Consider the following 17166-nt stretch of genomic DNA (forward strand, 5'->3'; position numbering starts at 1 on the left):
CCGATCCCAGCACTGCCTCACTGGGATGCCTGAAGTTTCTCCCCGGGCTATCACCTAGGTAGAAGGGTGTTAACATAAGAACAGCCCTGCTGGATCAGGCCCAAGGCCTATCTAGTCCAGGATTTTGTTTCACACAGTGGCCCACCAGATGCCTCTGCAAAGCCCACAGGTAAGAGGTGAAGGCATGCCCTCTCTCCTGCTGTTACTCTCCTGCAACTGATATTCAGAGGCGTCCTGCCTCTGAGGCTGGAAGTGGCCTATAGCCCTCAGACTAGTAGCCATTGATAGACCTCTCCTCCATGAAGTTGTCCAAAGCCCTCTTAAAGCCATCCAGGTTGTTGGCTGTGTTCTACCTAGGTACCCAGTAATATGTCTGCTTAGGCTGCAGGCATTGGGGGAATCCCAATGTGGGATGCAGGGCCCGGCCAGATAAGCATAGGTTGTGTGAGTGAGCTTAGTTTCTTGCAGTTTCACTGGAAAGACAATGCTAAGACAGCCAACATATATTATATGCTTGGACATATAAGGACTCCACTGGAGCAACTCCCATTAACCTAAGAAGCTGTTCCAGGTCCTGGGGATTATTACTATATCATATTTTTATCCTGCCCTTCCTCTAAGGAGCTCAAATAACATACATGGTTCTTCTAAACCCCTATTTTACCCTCACAACACCCCTGTGAGGTAGGCTAGGTTGAGACGTTACATCACTAGCCCAAGGTCATCCAGTCAACTCCGTGACTGGGATTTGAGCCCTAAAGACTCAAGTTTCACTCAATTCCAAAACTCAGGGAAGAACAGGGTGCGCTGGCTAGCCACACCGCCCCACAGTCAGCCAGCGTTCCCCAAAATGCAGAGGAAACCCTCCCCACCTTCTGCACTGCCCTATGTGGATAAATGCTGAATGTGCACGTGCTCAAGGGGCATGGTACAATCCTAATTTCCCCCTCATGTTCTGGCTGAATGTTAAGGGGATAATGCCTGAAGAGGTTTTTCATCAACCTGCCTGAGAAGGTTGTTGTGGGAGAGGATCCTTTACAGTTCAACTCATGTCCTTCAAATAAGGTGGGAAACAAATGAAGGAGGGGACCCAGTTCTCCCCAACATAGACAGGATTTGGGGGAGCCAGACAGACAAGGATATTTTAAACTCTCCCAGCTTCTACCAAATGAAGCAGAAGGTTCTTTACCGAATGAAGCGACATTCCCATAATTTTCCATCATGACTTCTCTGTACAAGTCTCTCTGGTCTGGGTCCAGGAGAGTCCATTGCTCCTGTGTGAAATACACGGCCACATCGTCAAAGCTCACTGGCCTCTGAAAGGAGAAAGAGCCGTTGCTTAGTTTCCACTACTGCATACATGATCTCAGTGGCTCAAACACAGCTGAAATCAGAAAGTTAGTCTCCCCAAAGAGAACCGAACCTTTCCCAACAATTTCACGTAGATGTTAAACAGCATAGAGGTCAAGATGGAACCCTGTTGGATCCTGTATGTTAGTGGCCAAGTGGCCATGCAGTAATCTCCCAGCACCACTTTCTGCCCTTCAGGGAGGACTGAAATCAATGCAAAACAGAGCTTCATAGCCCCACTGTGGGGCTAAAAAGTGCCTCCTCAGCAGAAAAAAGTGCCCCCTATCCCCTTAAGGATTAATACATTGATTGCAGCATGAGCTTTTGTGAACCAGAGTAGACAAAATACTTTCCCTGTGTTGTCCTGGGCTGATGCAAAGTGTGTCAGATGTGCAGTTGGAAGATAAGGAGCATAATCCAACAGGGACATTCTCCTGTACAAACCATACTGAAATTAATGGGAGTTACAAGAGAAGATGATGCTCATGTGCAGTCATCATTCATTTCAATGGGATTTGAGCAGGACCTAAGGCACTCTGCTGAATTGGCGCTTACTGACACTGTTACGAAGGGGAAATTTTCTATTAACATCTATAATATTTGACTACATAATCGATCAGAAGCAATTTTCTGTTTCAGAATTTCCCCCCAAGAGATATGAATACGACTAATATTTATATACAGCTTTTCAACAACAGTTCCCAACGCAGTTTACATAATTACATAGATATAAATAAAATAAAATAAAGATGGCTTTCTGTCCCCAAAGGGCTCACAATGTAAAAAAGAAACATAAGATATATACCTGCAACAGCCACTGGAGGGATGCTGTTCTGGGGATGGATGAGCCAATTGTTCTCCCCACTGCTAAATAAAGAGAATCTCCACTTTCAAAAGGGGCGTCAGCTCAGTTAGCAGAGGATGCTTCTGAATGTTTTAAGAAGACACTAAGCTATTCATTTAGCTAGTTACTTTTTAACAATTTAGGTATTTATTCTGTGATTTAGATATTTATAACTTCTAATGGGGTAGCTCTGTTCATTGGTTGCAGCAAAACCTGAATCATATAGCACTTTAAAGATGAACATGTTTATGACAGCATAAACTTTTGTGATCTAACTGCCAAATAAGGATAAACACTTCATGTATCCGATGACGTTGACTCTAGTCCACAAAAGCTCATGCTGCAATAAATGTGTTAATCTTTAAGGTGCTACAGGCCAGGATAGGAGGCACTGTTTTACATTTTTCTGTAGGGCAGAAAGTGGTGCTGGCTGAGAGATTATTGCATGGCCCTCCCCATCACTGCATGCATACAGGATCCAACAGGGCTCCATCTGGATTCTGTGCTGTTTAACATCTACATGAAATGATTGGGAAAGGTTAGGTTTAGAATGGGATGCCACCAATATTTATTGTATTATTATTCTCCCCCCCTCCCCACCCGGGCGGCCACCAATAATATAAAGCTGCTTTGGTCTTACTGACTGACATGAAACTCGCAGACCAAACCACAAAAGATAGAGGTACACCATTTACACAGGTAGGTTCCAGACCTTGCCCAGACTACCAAACAGATACCAAACAGATTCAAACCCCCAGAAGCATTAATTACTTTCCTGGAAAAACTGGACAAACTCTCCCATTGGAAGGAATGGGGAAATGAGAACTCATAGAGCTAAGGAAAGACTAGAGTCACAGAAAGCTGTTCCTGGGCTTGTAAAATGTAAGCCCTTTTACTAGTATGTTTATACAGCCCTTCATCCCAAGACCTCAAGAGGACTGACAAGATGAAAACAAGAATATTTCAATAAAAACAACCTGGAAATAAAACACAGCTACATCCTAAAAAGAGAGCTAGAGGCCCACTCGTTGGCCAAATGCCTGGATAACAAGGACAGTCTTCTGTTTCCTCTGGAAGGCTGGGAGAGAGGGAGCCATGTAGATCTTAACCATGAGTGTTCCACAGGCTGCTCCACAACCTAGAATATGCTGATGACATCCAACTCCTTCTCTCCCCTTTCCACTGATTCCAGGAAGTCACTTGAGGTCTTGAACAGGTGTCTGGCATCTGCAATAGGCTAGATGAGGGCTTAGAAGCGGAAACCTAATCCAGATAAGACAGCAGTGTTTGGGGTGATTGCGTAGGAAAGCTGATGTGAGGTACAGTGTTCCCTCTAATGTGTGCGCACAGAAGTTTTTTGATGTCCACTGTTAATTTGAGATCCCGCTCAGATTGAATCAGGACAGTCCCACTCTGAATATACATGCGCACGCACTGCCTTGATACTGCCACTCAGAACAAAATTCATTCCGCACACATATATAAAAATATACTAGAGAGAACACTGGTGAGGTATACAGCATGTTCAGGATGCTGCATTTCCCCCTGATGAATCAGCTTGGAAGTGCTGCTGCTGGACGCAACTTTGCTCCTAAATGGCCAGATAGCAGCTGTCACTGGTAGCACTTTTGCACTGGTAGCACTTTTGCACTTTCTTGAAAAGGTGGATCTGGCCACTGTCACACATGCCTTTCCAGGTTGGATTGCTGCGACATGCTCTTGGTGGCACTGCCACTGAAAAGTGTTTGGAAACTGCAGAGTGATGCAAAATACTGCTGCCAGAGTGCTGACGGGAACCAGTTGTTCAGAGCATGCGATTTCACGGCTATTGAATCTGCCCTAACTCCTGGTTGGTTTCTGAGGTGAATTCAGAGTGCTGGCCATTACCTTGAAAGCCCTAAACAATTTGGGATGGGGAATTTAAAGGACCACTTTCTTCCAAATGAACCTGCCTGCCCAGGAAGGTCTTCACTGGGGGTCCTGCTCCTACATTGTGCCACCAACAGAGGTGGGAATGCAGAACAGGGCTTCTCAGGTGTGGCACCCAAGCTCTGGGAAACATGTCTGTGGGAGACCCATTTATTCCCCACTTTACCTGCATTTAAATGCTCGGTCAAAATTGTGCCACAACACTGATGATCTTTTCTCTTATGCTGCTAAGATTTTTATTTCTATTGATTTTTTTTTTAGTTCTTGTATTATAGTAATACCAAAAATATTATCATCATTTTCATGGGATTGCATGCCATTTAGAGGCCCTTCTTGTGCAGGAAAGCAGCCAACACTTTCAAATACAAATATTTTTCAGGTGTTTAAACAAGGATTTATAATGATTGGCTTTGGGACAGAAGGGCTGAGGCCTTGGCAAGGTTCCAGGGCACTGCTAGCAGAGGAAGACCCTATTTTATCTTATTGTATTAAAACTAATCTTTATTATTAAATTAGAATTTTGGGTTTGTTTTATTTTGTTGTTCAGTAATGCATCTTAAGTCTATTTCTGAGAACTGCCGGCTTTCTGATGCTAAAAGACCAAGTTACAAAGAAGCCAAAGGGCAGATAACTGAACTATTATAGCCTGATTCTAGCCATGTTTACTCACAAGGAACTCCCACTGATTTCAAGTGGGGCATCCTCCCTTCTGAAAATGTACAAAGTGCAGCCTAGTGGCCCAATTTGTTAGGGTTTCGTTCCTTCTGAGGTCTCTTGAGAGAGCATTTGGAGGAAGGTCAGTTTTTTCTTCGTCCTTTATATTCCACTCCTCCTCCAAGGAGTCCAGAGTGGTGTACATGGCTATGTTAATCCCCACAACCACCTTGTGGTTGGGACAAGACTAGCCCAGGGTCACCCATGGCTGAACAGGGATTTGAATTCGGGTCTCCCTGCTCCTAGTCCAACCCTCTAACCACACCACCACTCTGGCTCTTATTATAGGTTTGCAATGTTGGCACATCCACACTGATGGTGCATCATACATGCACAATATTGCCTCTCCCACCAGGATTTGTAATTTTTGGTATTATATACAAGAGGCATCCACCATTATTTATACATAGGGCAAGATGAAATGAGAAAACCTCTAAGAAAGAAAAACCAAGTCACTCTTATGACAGACAAGTTCTTTTATCTTCATCTCCTTCACCCATACCTCCAGTTGAAAGATATTTTATCTTATTTGGGTCCTTCAAGGCAGTCAAATAGTTTGAGTCACCACTTAAGGCAGTCATCTAACAAGGAGAAGCTCACGATTCCACTCCATTCTGCTTGATGGAGGGTTGGCTGCCCACCTGATGAGCCAAGAGATTTACCTCAACAGGTACTCCACATTCTGTCTTAGGCTGCAGTGTGTCCTCCAGTGAACAGTTCCCCACCATGTTGTGCCATCAAGAATAAGATACACTTTCAAAGATTTTACAGTGTTTTACTTAACAATAAAAAGAGTCGAAAGTATAAAAAATGAACAAAATGTTTTGAAATACACAACACGACATCAATAACAAAGGCTGCAATCCTGTGCACTTTTACTCCAAAGTAAGTTCCACTGAATTCAATCCTACTTGATTCCGAGTAAACATACATAAGATTGCACTATTATTGAATAATATTCCTTGTTCAGCTATATTAATAAGTGTATAAAAGGCCCCAAGAAATCAAGAAAGAAGATATAAACATAGTCCAAACTTGTTAGGCCTTCTCAGGCCCTGCTCATGACTCTGCCACTAACAGATATCTGGTTGGCGGTGACTAGAGACAGGGCCTTTTTGGTTGTGGCCCCTCAGCTTTGGAACGCCCTCCCTGAAGAGCTTCGCCATGCTCCCTCCCTCAGCGTATTTATAAAACATCTTAAAACACACCTTTTTAAGCAGGCTTTTTAGTATCATTATTATTTTGTTATATCTGGTAGGTTCTTTAGCTTTTTATAATTTTCAGTTTTAATTTGAACCTAATAATTTTTTTAATCAGACTTTTTAAAATTTTTAATTTTATTACTTGTATCTGTGTCTATCTTATTGTTGTAAGCTGCCCCGAGCAGTATTGCACTGGAGGGGCGGGGCATATATATGTTATAAACAAACAAACAAACAAACCTGTCAATCAGTGGCCAGCCTATTTACACAAAGAACCACAGGTGTCCTTGAAAACCCATGGCTGTAGCAGTTTTTCAGGCTGAAGGTCCCATGTCCTTATCTACCTACACACAAGGACAGGGAATTACCCCTCTCTGAAACTCTGAAGAACAACCACGTCACTGTAAACAATTCAGGACTGAACAACGGTCTGACTCGATTAAAAACTCTATGCGGACATGAGATCATTTGTCACCCTAAAGTCCTGAAATGCTATTTCCTCCCCACTCTTGAACCCTTCTCTGGTTTCAAAAATGCTGCAAAAATCCAAAACACCAGGGCCTTTCCCAGACAGCAGGCTGTACTGTAGGATTAAGAGGGGTGAAATACTGTGAGTTACAGGGCATATAGGATATTTCAAATTTGCCCAAAAACCCGACACAAAATTGGAATTTTTTTAACCCCGGACATAAATCAGGCTTAGCTCCAATGCAATTTGTCTTCCTGATAGCTCGCAGGGACTGCGATGTAAATCTGGAGGGTATGTGAATGCACACCTTCCTTTCCAAAGTAAAATTGCTGTCTGGCAGGACTTCAGGTTTGTTCATTTACTTCCCAAAGTCTCCATTCAAGTTTATTAGGCCAACTGAGTTGATGAGCTACTAGCTGACCCAAACTGGAACTATCTCAACAGCTTCAACTCAGCTTGAGGGACTTAAAAGATGAATCTCCTTTATTATATATCAAAAAGCCCTAGTATTGGTCTCCCTGCCATGATATGCCATGAGTCCCAGATATTACCTAACACAAAGCCTGACAAATCCCAGGTGCCAGGGAGCCATGGTGCCTAGAAATGTAACCGTGGCACCCTAATTAGGATTTTCAGAGGCAGAGCTATTTAATAATATCCTTATTTGTCCCAGGCAGCCTCCTCGCCACCCCCGTTCTGTTACTTTGTAACAGAAGGAGCTAAAGAGAAGCCTATTTACTGTCCCCCTCCACAATGTCTATCATTAAATCTAATAATTTTGCCAAGTGCTCAGTCTTGGCTCCTAAATTTCTGGGGTGACTCCTAGGTCCAAAGGAAATTTGTCAAGGCCTGGTTTAAAATCCTTTTAAAAACAGCTCTCTGCCACTATTCCCCAATACACCAACTAGTTTGCGGCTGCAGCTGCCCAGATTAAATGGGGGTGATGGCCAGATGGAAATCAAAGAGGTACACATCGTTATGACATACACCTCATGGCCCATCATACTGCATGCACATGGGCCAGCATCCATGAGGAAGGGTGAAAATAGGGTTCTGTAGAGCTTGGGATACTTCTCCATATGTAGATGATGTTCCCACAATGGACTTAATTCTACCCACCTACCCCCACAAGAAAATGTATTGCCAGGCACTTGTTTGTCTTCATGGGGTGGAACAGGAGTGACTTTGCTATTTTACTCACGCTCTCAAACACTCAGCCATTTTGGCAGATACAAGCCCTTATTTGGGGGTAGGGGAGGAGGGAAGTGCAGTGCAGCCATGAACAGACATATCCCTTTGGCATGTAGGCCCTTGCTTTCTCCCTGTTTCCCCAATCCCCAATTTCCCTTGTTGATATTTTAAAAAACAGCTTTTTTAAAAAAGCAAGGCCAATGCCATACGAAGTTTAAATAAGTGCTATCAAAGAATTAAAGTTGTGATATTGAAAACAGTGGGGGGAAATCAAATCCATAACACATAAAATATAGAGCATGTGAGCCAATCAATGTTATCCTCTGAAAGCCCCACTGGAATGCAAAGGTCTTGACTTTTATCACGGTTGGGGGAGGAGGCACTGCAGGAACTAGCCTAGCAGACTTCACAGGAGGAGAGGATTCTACTAACATGATGCCACTCCTGGAGAACAAACAAACACCCTACTCTAAGTAGATATGACAAGACCCCACAGCATGCTTCCCACAACTGGAACAGGGTTTTCAGTAGACTGGAGTTTCGGTAGACTGGGTAGTTTCAGTCTACTGAAACTTGGGTAGTTTCAGCCTACTGGGTTTTGGTAGACTGGAGTCTCTTGCACACAGTGTTGAGGCAATGTTTTTTATCAGTCCCTGAGCAGTGTTGCCTCATTAAAATTAAAAAACAAAACAAAACAATGGCATCCACATAGTTTCCAAATGTGTTTCTGAATCAAGGATCCAGGAAGACGACAGCTTGATACAGGACATCTGACCTCACCACCTGCAAACAACTGTTGGCCCAAAGGGCAGCCAGCAGTTGAGCAGAGAAGAGTGCGGCGGCAATTCCCTCTTGTGTTCCCTCATGCGTGAGTTGAAGGGATTTCTTTGCAAAGCACAGTGGGCAACACCTCACTCAGTGTGCGTTACCTCCTCAAAGGCCTCCACCGGCAATTTCTTCATGCTTCAGCAGAGCCCACTGAGTTGGGTTGAGATAATGTTTGCTCGAGTCCTCTGAGAACTCCGTTACAGCACACTGCTGCTCACGCCGGTACTCCACCTTGCAGAACAGAGAGGTATTTCATGTTTTCCCACTCTCTCCCAGGTGATGGTGGAATGACGGAAGCGGCAATGGATGACTTGTGCGGCATTCAGGGCTTGCTCCCCCTCACCACTAGACTCAGAAAGGACTTCACTGATGACAGTGGTGCATGGAAACTCCTTCAGCCCAGTCATGAAGAGCTTCCGCAATGTGTTGTGCATTGGCTGTGGTAACACAGCCTGCCCCGAGGTCCAGAATGGCAAGCCAAACCTCCATCACCTCTGCGAGTTGGGGGGAAACATTCTCAGCAGTGGAACGATGCCCAAAGTCTCTCACATTCAGCATAGCTCTATGCCTTACAGTTCCCTTCAGCTTATTACATGTTATCCAATGAGCAGTGACAAACATGTAGCCTTTGAGCTGCAGGCCAGGCTAAACACCTGCAGTTAGATGCACTGCTTCCCCAACACAATGGCAGAAGTGTTCCCTGAACAGGACACAGATGGCATTTGAAATTGCTGGGATACCAGAAGGTAGCTCCCGGCCAGAATCTTTCCCTGGAGAGAGATGCATTGCATAAGTTCCAGGAAAGCAGAGTCCTTCACTATGGAGAAGGGCACCATCCCAAGGAATACTGGAAGGTGCTGGTGGCACAGCATGGCCATATGATCAGTAGGTTCCCAGGGCTCCTGCTCAGCGAGAACGCTGTGGCAGGTCTTTATAGAGTTAAGAGACTGCCAGGACTCTAGGTGCACCACCTCAAGGATCTGCACTGGACTCAGCGGCTCTGGTTGTTGCTGCCCTCCAGAAAGAGTCCCTTTCCCCAAGCATGGTGCTAGCTGGTGTGGCCGAGGTCCTTGCTGTTCTTGGGTGCTGTCTGGGGGCAGTGTACACCTCCCCCTCTTCCTCATGATACCACTGCAGTGAACATAAAAGAAAGACCGAGTCAGTCATGGAATCTAAGCGCTTCTACAAGCAGCAGCTTCAACATCATCAACTACCTTGCACATTCGTTTTGAAGATTTTTTAAAATATATATTAAAAATTTAGGAAAATTTTGTTACATTTTTAATTGAACTACATGGCCCCTCTTCTATCTGACATAATTTCAGAAGTATATGAAATTTACAAATAAACACCAAAGAAAGAAATCAGAATAATAATGAATAGAAAAAGGTGCAACAAAAGGGTTTGTTTGGGTGTGTATAGAAAAATTCTGTAGCAAATATATATTTCATAATGATATTTTATTCTGTATTTTTTTAAAATGTCAATTATTGTACATCATTTTAAATACATTTTGTAGGAAGACAGTACATTAATTTTACAATAAATAATAAATTGATCTGAAGAAAACTGTAATGACCTTTGTTTTGTGTTTCCAGTTAGCAGAGTTGATTGTATTGAGAACTGGAACCATTTTTCTACAAGGTCATCATTCAATCTGGGAAATTTTGCATTGCCAAATTAAAAACGAATGACCTATTTTGTTCTTTGCAACAATGCAAGACTTAGAAGCCTCCAGTCCAATTCAGACACTATACTGTACAACAAGTGTACATATGTCTGTACACTCAAACATTTTTGTGTGAATGGCTGTACCTGTGTTCATGTTAAAAGTGAGCTTTTAAACATTTTTGTGTGAATGGCTGTACCTGTGTTCATGTTAAAAGTACAGGCCCTTCACATGCATGGTACAGATAGGAAACGTACTAGGGATGTGCACAAATCGATTTTCTCTCTCTCGTGCACCCGAATCGAGTCACCCCTGATTTGTTTTGGGTCCGAATCTGCCTCCCCCGAATCACCCCAGATTCAATTTGTACCCAAATTTTCCTAATCTGAATCAATTTGGGGCAAAAAAATGGATTCCCAGGGGCAAAAGAGTGGGGTGGGAGGTAGTGCCCAACGGGTGGAAGCTACCACCCAAATTTCAAAGAAATTGGGCAAAGGGATGATTTTTAAAGAATTTTTGAAGTTGGTGCATCTTTAAGCTTTCCCCCATAGGGAATAATGGGGATTTCAGCAGCCTTATAGCTCCACATCGAGGGCACGAAGATGGCCCAGAGCGGGTTGTTAGTGCCCAATGGGTGCAAGGAAGGTACCACCCATATTTCAAAGAAATTGGGCAAAGGGGTGATTTTAAAAAGATTTTTGAAGTTGGCATGTCTTTGGGGCAGATGAGTGGGTCAGGTGGTCATGCCCCAATGGGTGCCTGCTACCACCCAAATTTCAAAGAAATTGGTGAAAGGGGTGATTTTTAAAGAATTTCTGAAGTTTGCGTGTCTTTAAGCTTTCCCCCCATAGGGAATAATGGGGAATTTCAGCAGCCCCATAACTCCACTTGGGGGGCACCAAGGTGGCCTAGAGCAGTGTGTGGGGGGCATATAGGGTGCCAACCACCCCCCAAATGACAGGCCCATGGAGCACTGTGTTTTGTTGTTTCTGAGGTGGTGTTCTGAGAGTAGATTCTCTGGTAGGAAATGAGAGTTGATTCAATGACAAACATTGTGTACTGCTATACCTTGTGTGTGTTCAACATGAGATGTGAATAACTCATGCGTACAGATCTGTACACTGTATATTTATTTATTACATTTATATCCCGCTCTTCCTTCAAGGAGCTCAGAGCATTGTACATGCTTATTTTTTTATCCTCACAACAATACATACTTGTAAGAGCGTTCAACATAATATGCGAATAAGGCTATATTGACACATTATGTTCAATACTCGTACGAGTGTACAGATCTGTACACATGGGCCTTTTTCCTCGGAGCTGCTACTTCAAGCAGCACACCTTTTCCTCTGTTTCATGACAGGGTTGCCTTCAAGCTATCCAAAAACAGATCCAACCTTTGCCCCACCCCACAAAAAAACCTATATAACAGGCAGGGGACTAAAGGGCACATGAAGGTATAGTACCTTACTAAGGACCAATGGGATTAGATATATGGCATAATATAACACAACTCCTCTCTCCCCACAGCTGTAAAATGAAACCAAACCCCACTGGCAGTGCCATGGGAGCAAGGAAAACCCCTCTCCTGAGGAGAGACAATTAGGGCTGGGAGAGGGATCAGGATAGGGGTGAGGCAAACAGACATGCAAAAAACAAAACAATGCCAGAATTTAGCTGAAGAAGCCTCACTAAAAAGATACTCACCAGAAATGATTGCTTGGCCAATCACCTACTGTTGGACGAGATGCTTGGAGAAGGTTCAGTAGGAATCCATGATTGTGCACACACTATTCCTGAGTTCAGTTTCAAACAGTGTAGTTCAAGTGAAACAGGGTTTCAGTCACAGGTTTTTAAAACTTTCCATGGCATGAAATAATATCTATTTATTGCAGCTGCACAAGATCACCTACACATTTCTGACTTTCACACTGGGAATGGAACACAAATGCTTTCTTGACTTCATCATCCACGCCGTAATGTTACATGCCATTTTCACATAGCTCAAGCAAGTCTCAACAAGATTACAAGATTATCATGGAAACTTTTAACATGTACAGGCCTTCCAAAGAATGAGCTTTGGCTAGCCTGGTCTTCTGAACACCACATCACTAACTTCAAGGGGCCTGGTGCTCAGTTTGTAAACTGGTCAAGCATTACAAGCTGGTCAAATTTGCAAGCTAGCTAATTACAAGCTTTGACAACATCATTATTGCAGGCTAGACATGCAAAACACCTGGAGCAGAAAGAATGTATTTCTTCTACTCCCATTATTTTGAATGGTTCCGTTCAGAAATGGCCCGCAGAAGATTCCCATCTGGTCCCCGGCAGAGCCCCTGATCCCAAAAATCCTCTTTATTATTCACCAGGTGAGCTTAGGGAAGGAGTCCTCCAAAGTCCCTATTTCTATTCACACTGAGCAAGGGGTTACAACAACTCTTGCTTATGTCTCCAGTTCCCTACAAGCAAGTCAGAGAGCAAAGTCAACGTGGCTGGCCCTCTAGCCAGCTTACAAAATATGGCCCTATCTAAGCAGACATCACCCCATCTAGTGAAGAACCCCAACTGTTTACTTATCCTGAATGTGCTCAAGTACAATTTCAAAAAAAAATACAGTTGGGGACATCCTCTTATGTTCAGAGGAAAGACCTGTGGAGTCTGAACGTTAAAAAAATATGGAACCATGAGGGACAGTGCAACATAGAGGCTGAGGAGTGAACCAGGAATTTCCTAGTTCACATCTCATCACTGCTATTAACTCATAAGGTGGCCTCAGTCAAAATGCTCTGTCATCTGAAATATGGGGACAATAATACTGCCCTAAGGGCTGCTGTAAATATGACAGAGATAATGCATACAAAGTGCATGGTTAAAGCTCAGCTGTTTGCCTGTATCCTGGTTTTCAATTTGCAATAAATCTTTGAGTGAGCATTCAATCCAATCTGCTATATTTGCAGGATCCAAAAAATGTTAGCACAGTTCACCAGCCAGCCAAAAATCTTTACTTGCAGAATGGTTCATCAAGCTATATTGGTACATTACTCATCAGGCATCATTTTCCACTCATCATGGACAAGTGGATTTTCTGTGCCTTGTATATCTGTGTCCTTGAAATGGGGATTTTGAACCACTGTTGTGTCATTTGATGGTTATTTTTTTAATACACAAGAGGCAAATGTCTCTCATCTTAATCACAGAGTTGTGATTAACAGGGCAGTATGCATGTCTGTAAGCAAAATAATAATAATGAAGGCCCATGAGTATTTCTGTCCTAAATATGAGTTTTTGTGGTACTGTTAGATGCTTGATCTGCAGTTTTTATGATTTAGTGAGTAGTACACGAGATATCTTTAGGCCTGGATTTCAGTAGCTGTAGAATGAGATGATAGAATACTTAGGCAATAGGAAGTAGAACAGATGGGACCATTTCAGCCCAGGTGGGAGCAGGGAGCCAAACCATTAAAAAGTGTAGATCCAATTCCAGTTCAGGTTCATGAGTATTTTTTAAGTTCTCCTGTCTAAACACTGGCTGACATTATGAGTAATTTTCCTCATTTAGTCCCATTGAAACTAAAAGGCCACATCAAGCACTGCCTAGTTTTCCCTTTTAATTGCAATGGGACTTCTTTGAGTATTTTCATCATGTAAGTCACTTGACTGATTCAGACACTGCAAAAGGGTTTAAATACATTTCATGCAGAATATCAGACTTGTAACCTAACCCTATAAAATGAATGTAATGATAAGTATTTAACTTGGGAAAAGAATGTTTTAAAACTTTTTTAATTTTAAAAGTTTATTGTAATAAAGACAAGAAATACAATAGGATATAAACCAGGAAAACAAAACATCCACCATATAATTAAAAGCAGAGTGCCTAACTACTGAACTATTTATTTTGATGCAGTGACTACTCTGAAGTTTTAGAGGTTTTGTTCAGGTTCAACATAACAGCAGAACACTGAGGTTGGGTTCCATTCTGTTTCACTAAAAAAAAAAAAAAAAACCACTTATTGTGACCAGTTTTTAGGTTTTGGTTCAGTTTGACTCCCTGGATGGGAAATTACATTTTGAATACTCACTCAAGCCTCCCTGCAAGTAGAAAACCTGCATACAGGGAAAGGGCTGGGCTATAACTTCCCTTCAGGCTGAGTTAAGTTTTCTATTTGCAGAGAACTTTTACATGGAGGAAACATTCAAATATGGTATTGCCCACCTGCAGTCTGAAATAATGAAATCTGTTCTACTGTGCAACTCCCTGCCTAAAGAAGGCCTGCTGCCTAGTCCCTCTGGTGGTTCTGTCAGCAAGACAGGCAAGATCTTTCTTTTTTTGACAAGCTTTTCTTCTGTGGGATTTTGCTCTCTCAGTCAGCAGTGTTTTAATTCGGCTTACTGATCTAACATCTCCCATTTTGCAATTTTTGAATTGTATACGGTTTTACTGAATTTAATAATGTAAGCTGCCTTGAAAATTTTAGTGAAAAGGGAGGATATACATTTGTTTCACACGCACCCCACATGCCTCACTGTGTGGTACACCCAAACCTCAGACAGATGTTAGTCTGCAGAAATAATGAAATTTGGTGCCATGTGGCACTGGATTTATGTATGTATCCTATCTAATAAAAGGCTTGGTGTCCGTCCGTGGACGGACACCAAGCGTGTGTCCGTGCCTCCCTGGCCTCTTCTGGGCATGCGCGAAGCGCATGGCCAGAAGGAGCCAGGGAGGCAGGACCGCCAGCACCCGGCAGCCATCTTGGGCAGCCAGAAGCGGCCGCCCCGAAGAAGCCGGGTAAGCGGCGGCGGGGGACACTGGCCGAGGCGGCGGCGCGGCCGAGGAGGCGGCAGAGCCATGGCCGAGGCCAGGCCGTGCCGCCGCTTACCCGGCTTCTTCGGGGCGGCCGCTTCTGGCCGCCCAGGATGGCCGCCGGACGAGGCAGCAGACAAAACAATGCGGCGGTGGGCCCGGGCAGCGGTGGGCCAGGCCGGAGCCGCGGTGGGTGGCGGGCCCAGCCGGAGCCGCGGGCGGCGGTAGGTGGAGGGCCCGGCTGGAGCCGCGGGCGGCAGTGAGTGGCGGGCCCGGCCGGAGCCCCGGGCGCCGGGGGGTGGCGGGAGAGGGAATGGCGGCGAACGTCTGGAGCGCAGAGCTCCACTAGCGCCCGTTAACCAACGGGCTACAAAACCACTAGTATTAAATGATATCCATGTACACTAGGCTTTACAGAGTGACATTAAAAAGTTACAGGCTCCTGCTCAGAGGACATTCCAATCAACATTTTTGACAGAGTGGAAAGCAAAGGAAGAGGAGGGAGGGAAATGAAAGGAGAGGCGCAGGGAAGAAGAGATGAATATGAGCCAGTGTAGTTACACGTGATCCATTATTTTTATGATCTTGTCCACAGGGAGAGACTCTGCACATGGATATCTATGCGGTCTGCTTGGAAAAATCCTAGAGATCTAAGCAGACCAGTGTTTTTGTTATTTGTTTTCCCACCACTGCGGCAGATTTTTACGATGCCAGGAGATGGGAAAATACAGGAGAAATAGCCTATTAAGCAGGCTGTGTTCCACGAACGTTTATGCCACAATAAACCTGTTCGTCTTTAAGGCGCCACAAGACAAGACCCTTTTTAGTTAGGACGAGAGGGCGGCGTTTTGAAACCGACATGTAAACATAGTGAGGATCCGTGCCTTGGAGCTGGGCTTTTATTGCACTGCAGCGCCAGGAAGAACCAGATCAGTCATTTTTATGATGCAGCAAGCAGCCAAGGAAGCGAGCTTTGTTTAGAGAGCGGATTTGGGGCGTTAGCATGTAAAATCCTGGGAATCCATGCCTCAGATTTAAGTTTTGCAGCACTGACGTGCGGGATAACCATGCAATGACGGCAGCCATATGCAAGACACCTTTAGCAGCTAGTTGCCTTGGTCCGGTTTCAATTTTTAAGAGAACCATGCAGAATCTTCAGCACTTTTATGTTTTTCTGCCTCCGCCATTTTAAGAAGTCCTCTTTGGTCTTCGCTCCGGTTTTCCTGCTCTTTTTCTCCATCCCCTCCCCCTCCCAATACAAAGGGGGATGCAAAGTCCAGTGACTTCCAAGTTCCTTTACCTTTTTAGGGCCATAAAGCAAAACAACACTCAAAGCTGAAGCAGACAAAGGGATCTGTCCAAATTCTGAGACGCAAGAAGAGCTCCTCACCCCCTCCCAGTATTGCATTCTTCCCCCCCCCCCCCTTACCAGCATTTGCAAACGATGGAATTCAAACGCTCCTCTGGACAGTTTCTGGTCCGTGCAACTCGCTCACCCCCACCTCTGTCCCGGGGCTGCAATGCTCATGCGCCTCTCACACCCATCCTCCAGCTCGCCCAATCGCTCCAGCGCTTAGCGCTCAGTCTCACTCATCGCAGTCATTCAAGCGTCGTGAGACTCAACACTCCGGCGGAGGCGAAGCCCCAAAGCTACTGGGAATTGTAGTATTTCTCCTCCCTTTCCGATACAGCAGGTTCCATATAGAGTTGCCAACCCTCCACTAGAACTAAGGGGCTGTGCTTAAAGCTGCATGGAAAAGCTGGACTTTCGAGATACATCCTGCAGCCGGTGAGGCGTAATACAGGGCGAGAGCAGCACAGAAGCAAGGGCAAAGTTGCCAGAAGGAACAGAAGACCTCAAGTGGCTGAAGGAGGTGACAGTCCATCACGCTATGAAGATCTGATTGTATTTTTTGTGTGTTTTGTTTTCTGACCATAGTTTTAATTCTTGAGGTAAGCCATTTTTGTTAAAACAGAAAGTCAGGATATGCATGCTTTAAATAACAGCAGCAACATAACGTCAGAAGAAACCTACCAGAGATTAGACCAAAGGTCCATCTGGTTCAGGCAGCCTGTTTCTGACAACCACCAATTAGTGATTCTGGGTTTAAAATGAAACCGCTGAATACATCGCCCTGACCCTGCACTTGGAGAATTGCT

The 17166-nt window shown here is 44.3% G+C and overlaps 1 protein-coding gene across 5 annotated transcripts in view; it reads right to left on the minus strand.

Moving 5' to 3' along the window:
- LOC128343449 (zinc finger protein OZF-like) overlaps positions 1 to 16773 on the minus strand; it is a 41061-nt gene extending 24288 nt beyond the window's left edge. The window contains exons 1-4 of one of the 5 annotated variants that reach the window (XM_053292537.1): positions 16436 to 16696; positions 11907 to 11995; positions 8629 to 9658; positions 1190 to 1316 (exon numbers count right to left, since the gene is read on the minus strand). In XM_053292537.1, coding sequence (XP_053148512.1) covers positions 1190 to 1316; positions 8629 to 8661 — 160 coding nt within the window. In that variant the 5' untranslated portion in view covers positions 8662 to 9658; positions 11907 to 11995; positions 16436 to 16696. Of the gene's footprint in view, positions 1 to 1189; positions 1317 to 8628; positions 9659 to 11906; positions 11996 to 16435 lie in introns of all 5 variants that reach the window. The other 4 variants (XM_053292540.1, XM_053292536.1, XM_053292538.1 and 1 more) reach the window with 4 other exon arrangements.
- Between the last annotated feature and the right edge of the window lie 393 nt (positions 16774 to 17166).

The sequence above is a fragment of the Hemicordylus capensis genome, chromosome 2 (assembly GCF_027244095.1).
Source record: "Hemicordylus capensis ecotype Gifberg chromosome 2, rHemCap1.1.pri, whole genome shotgun sequence".
Taxonomy (NCBI): Eukaryota; Metazoa; Chordata; class Lepidosauria; order Squamata; family Cordylidae; genus Hemicordylus; species Hemicordylus capensis.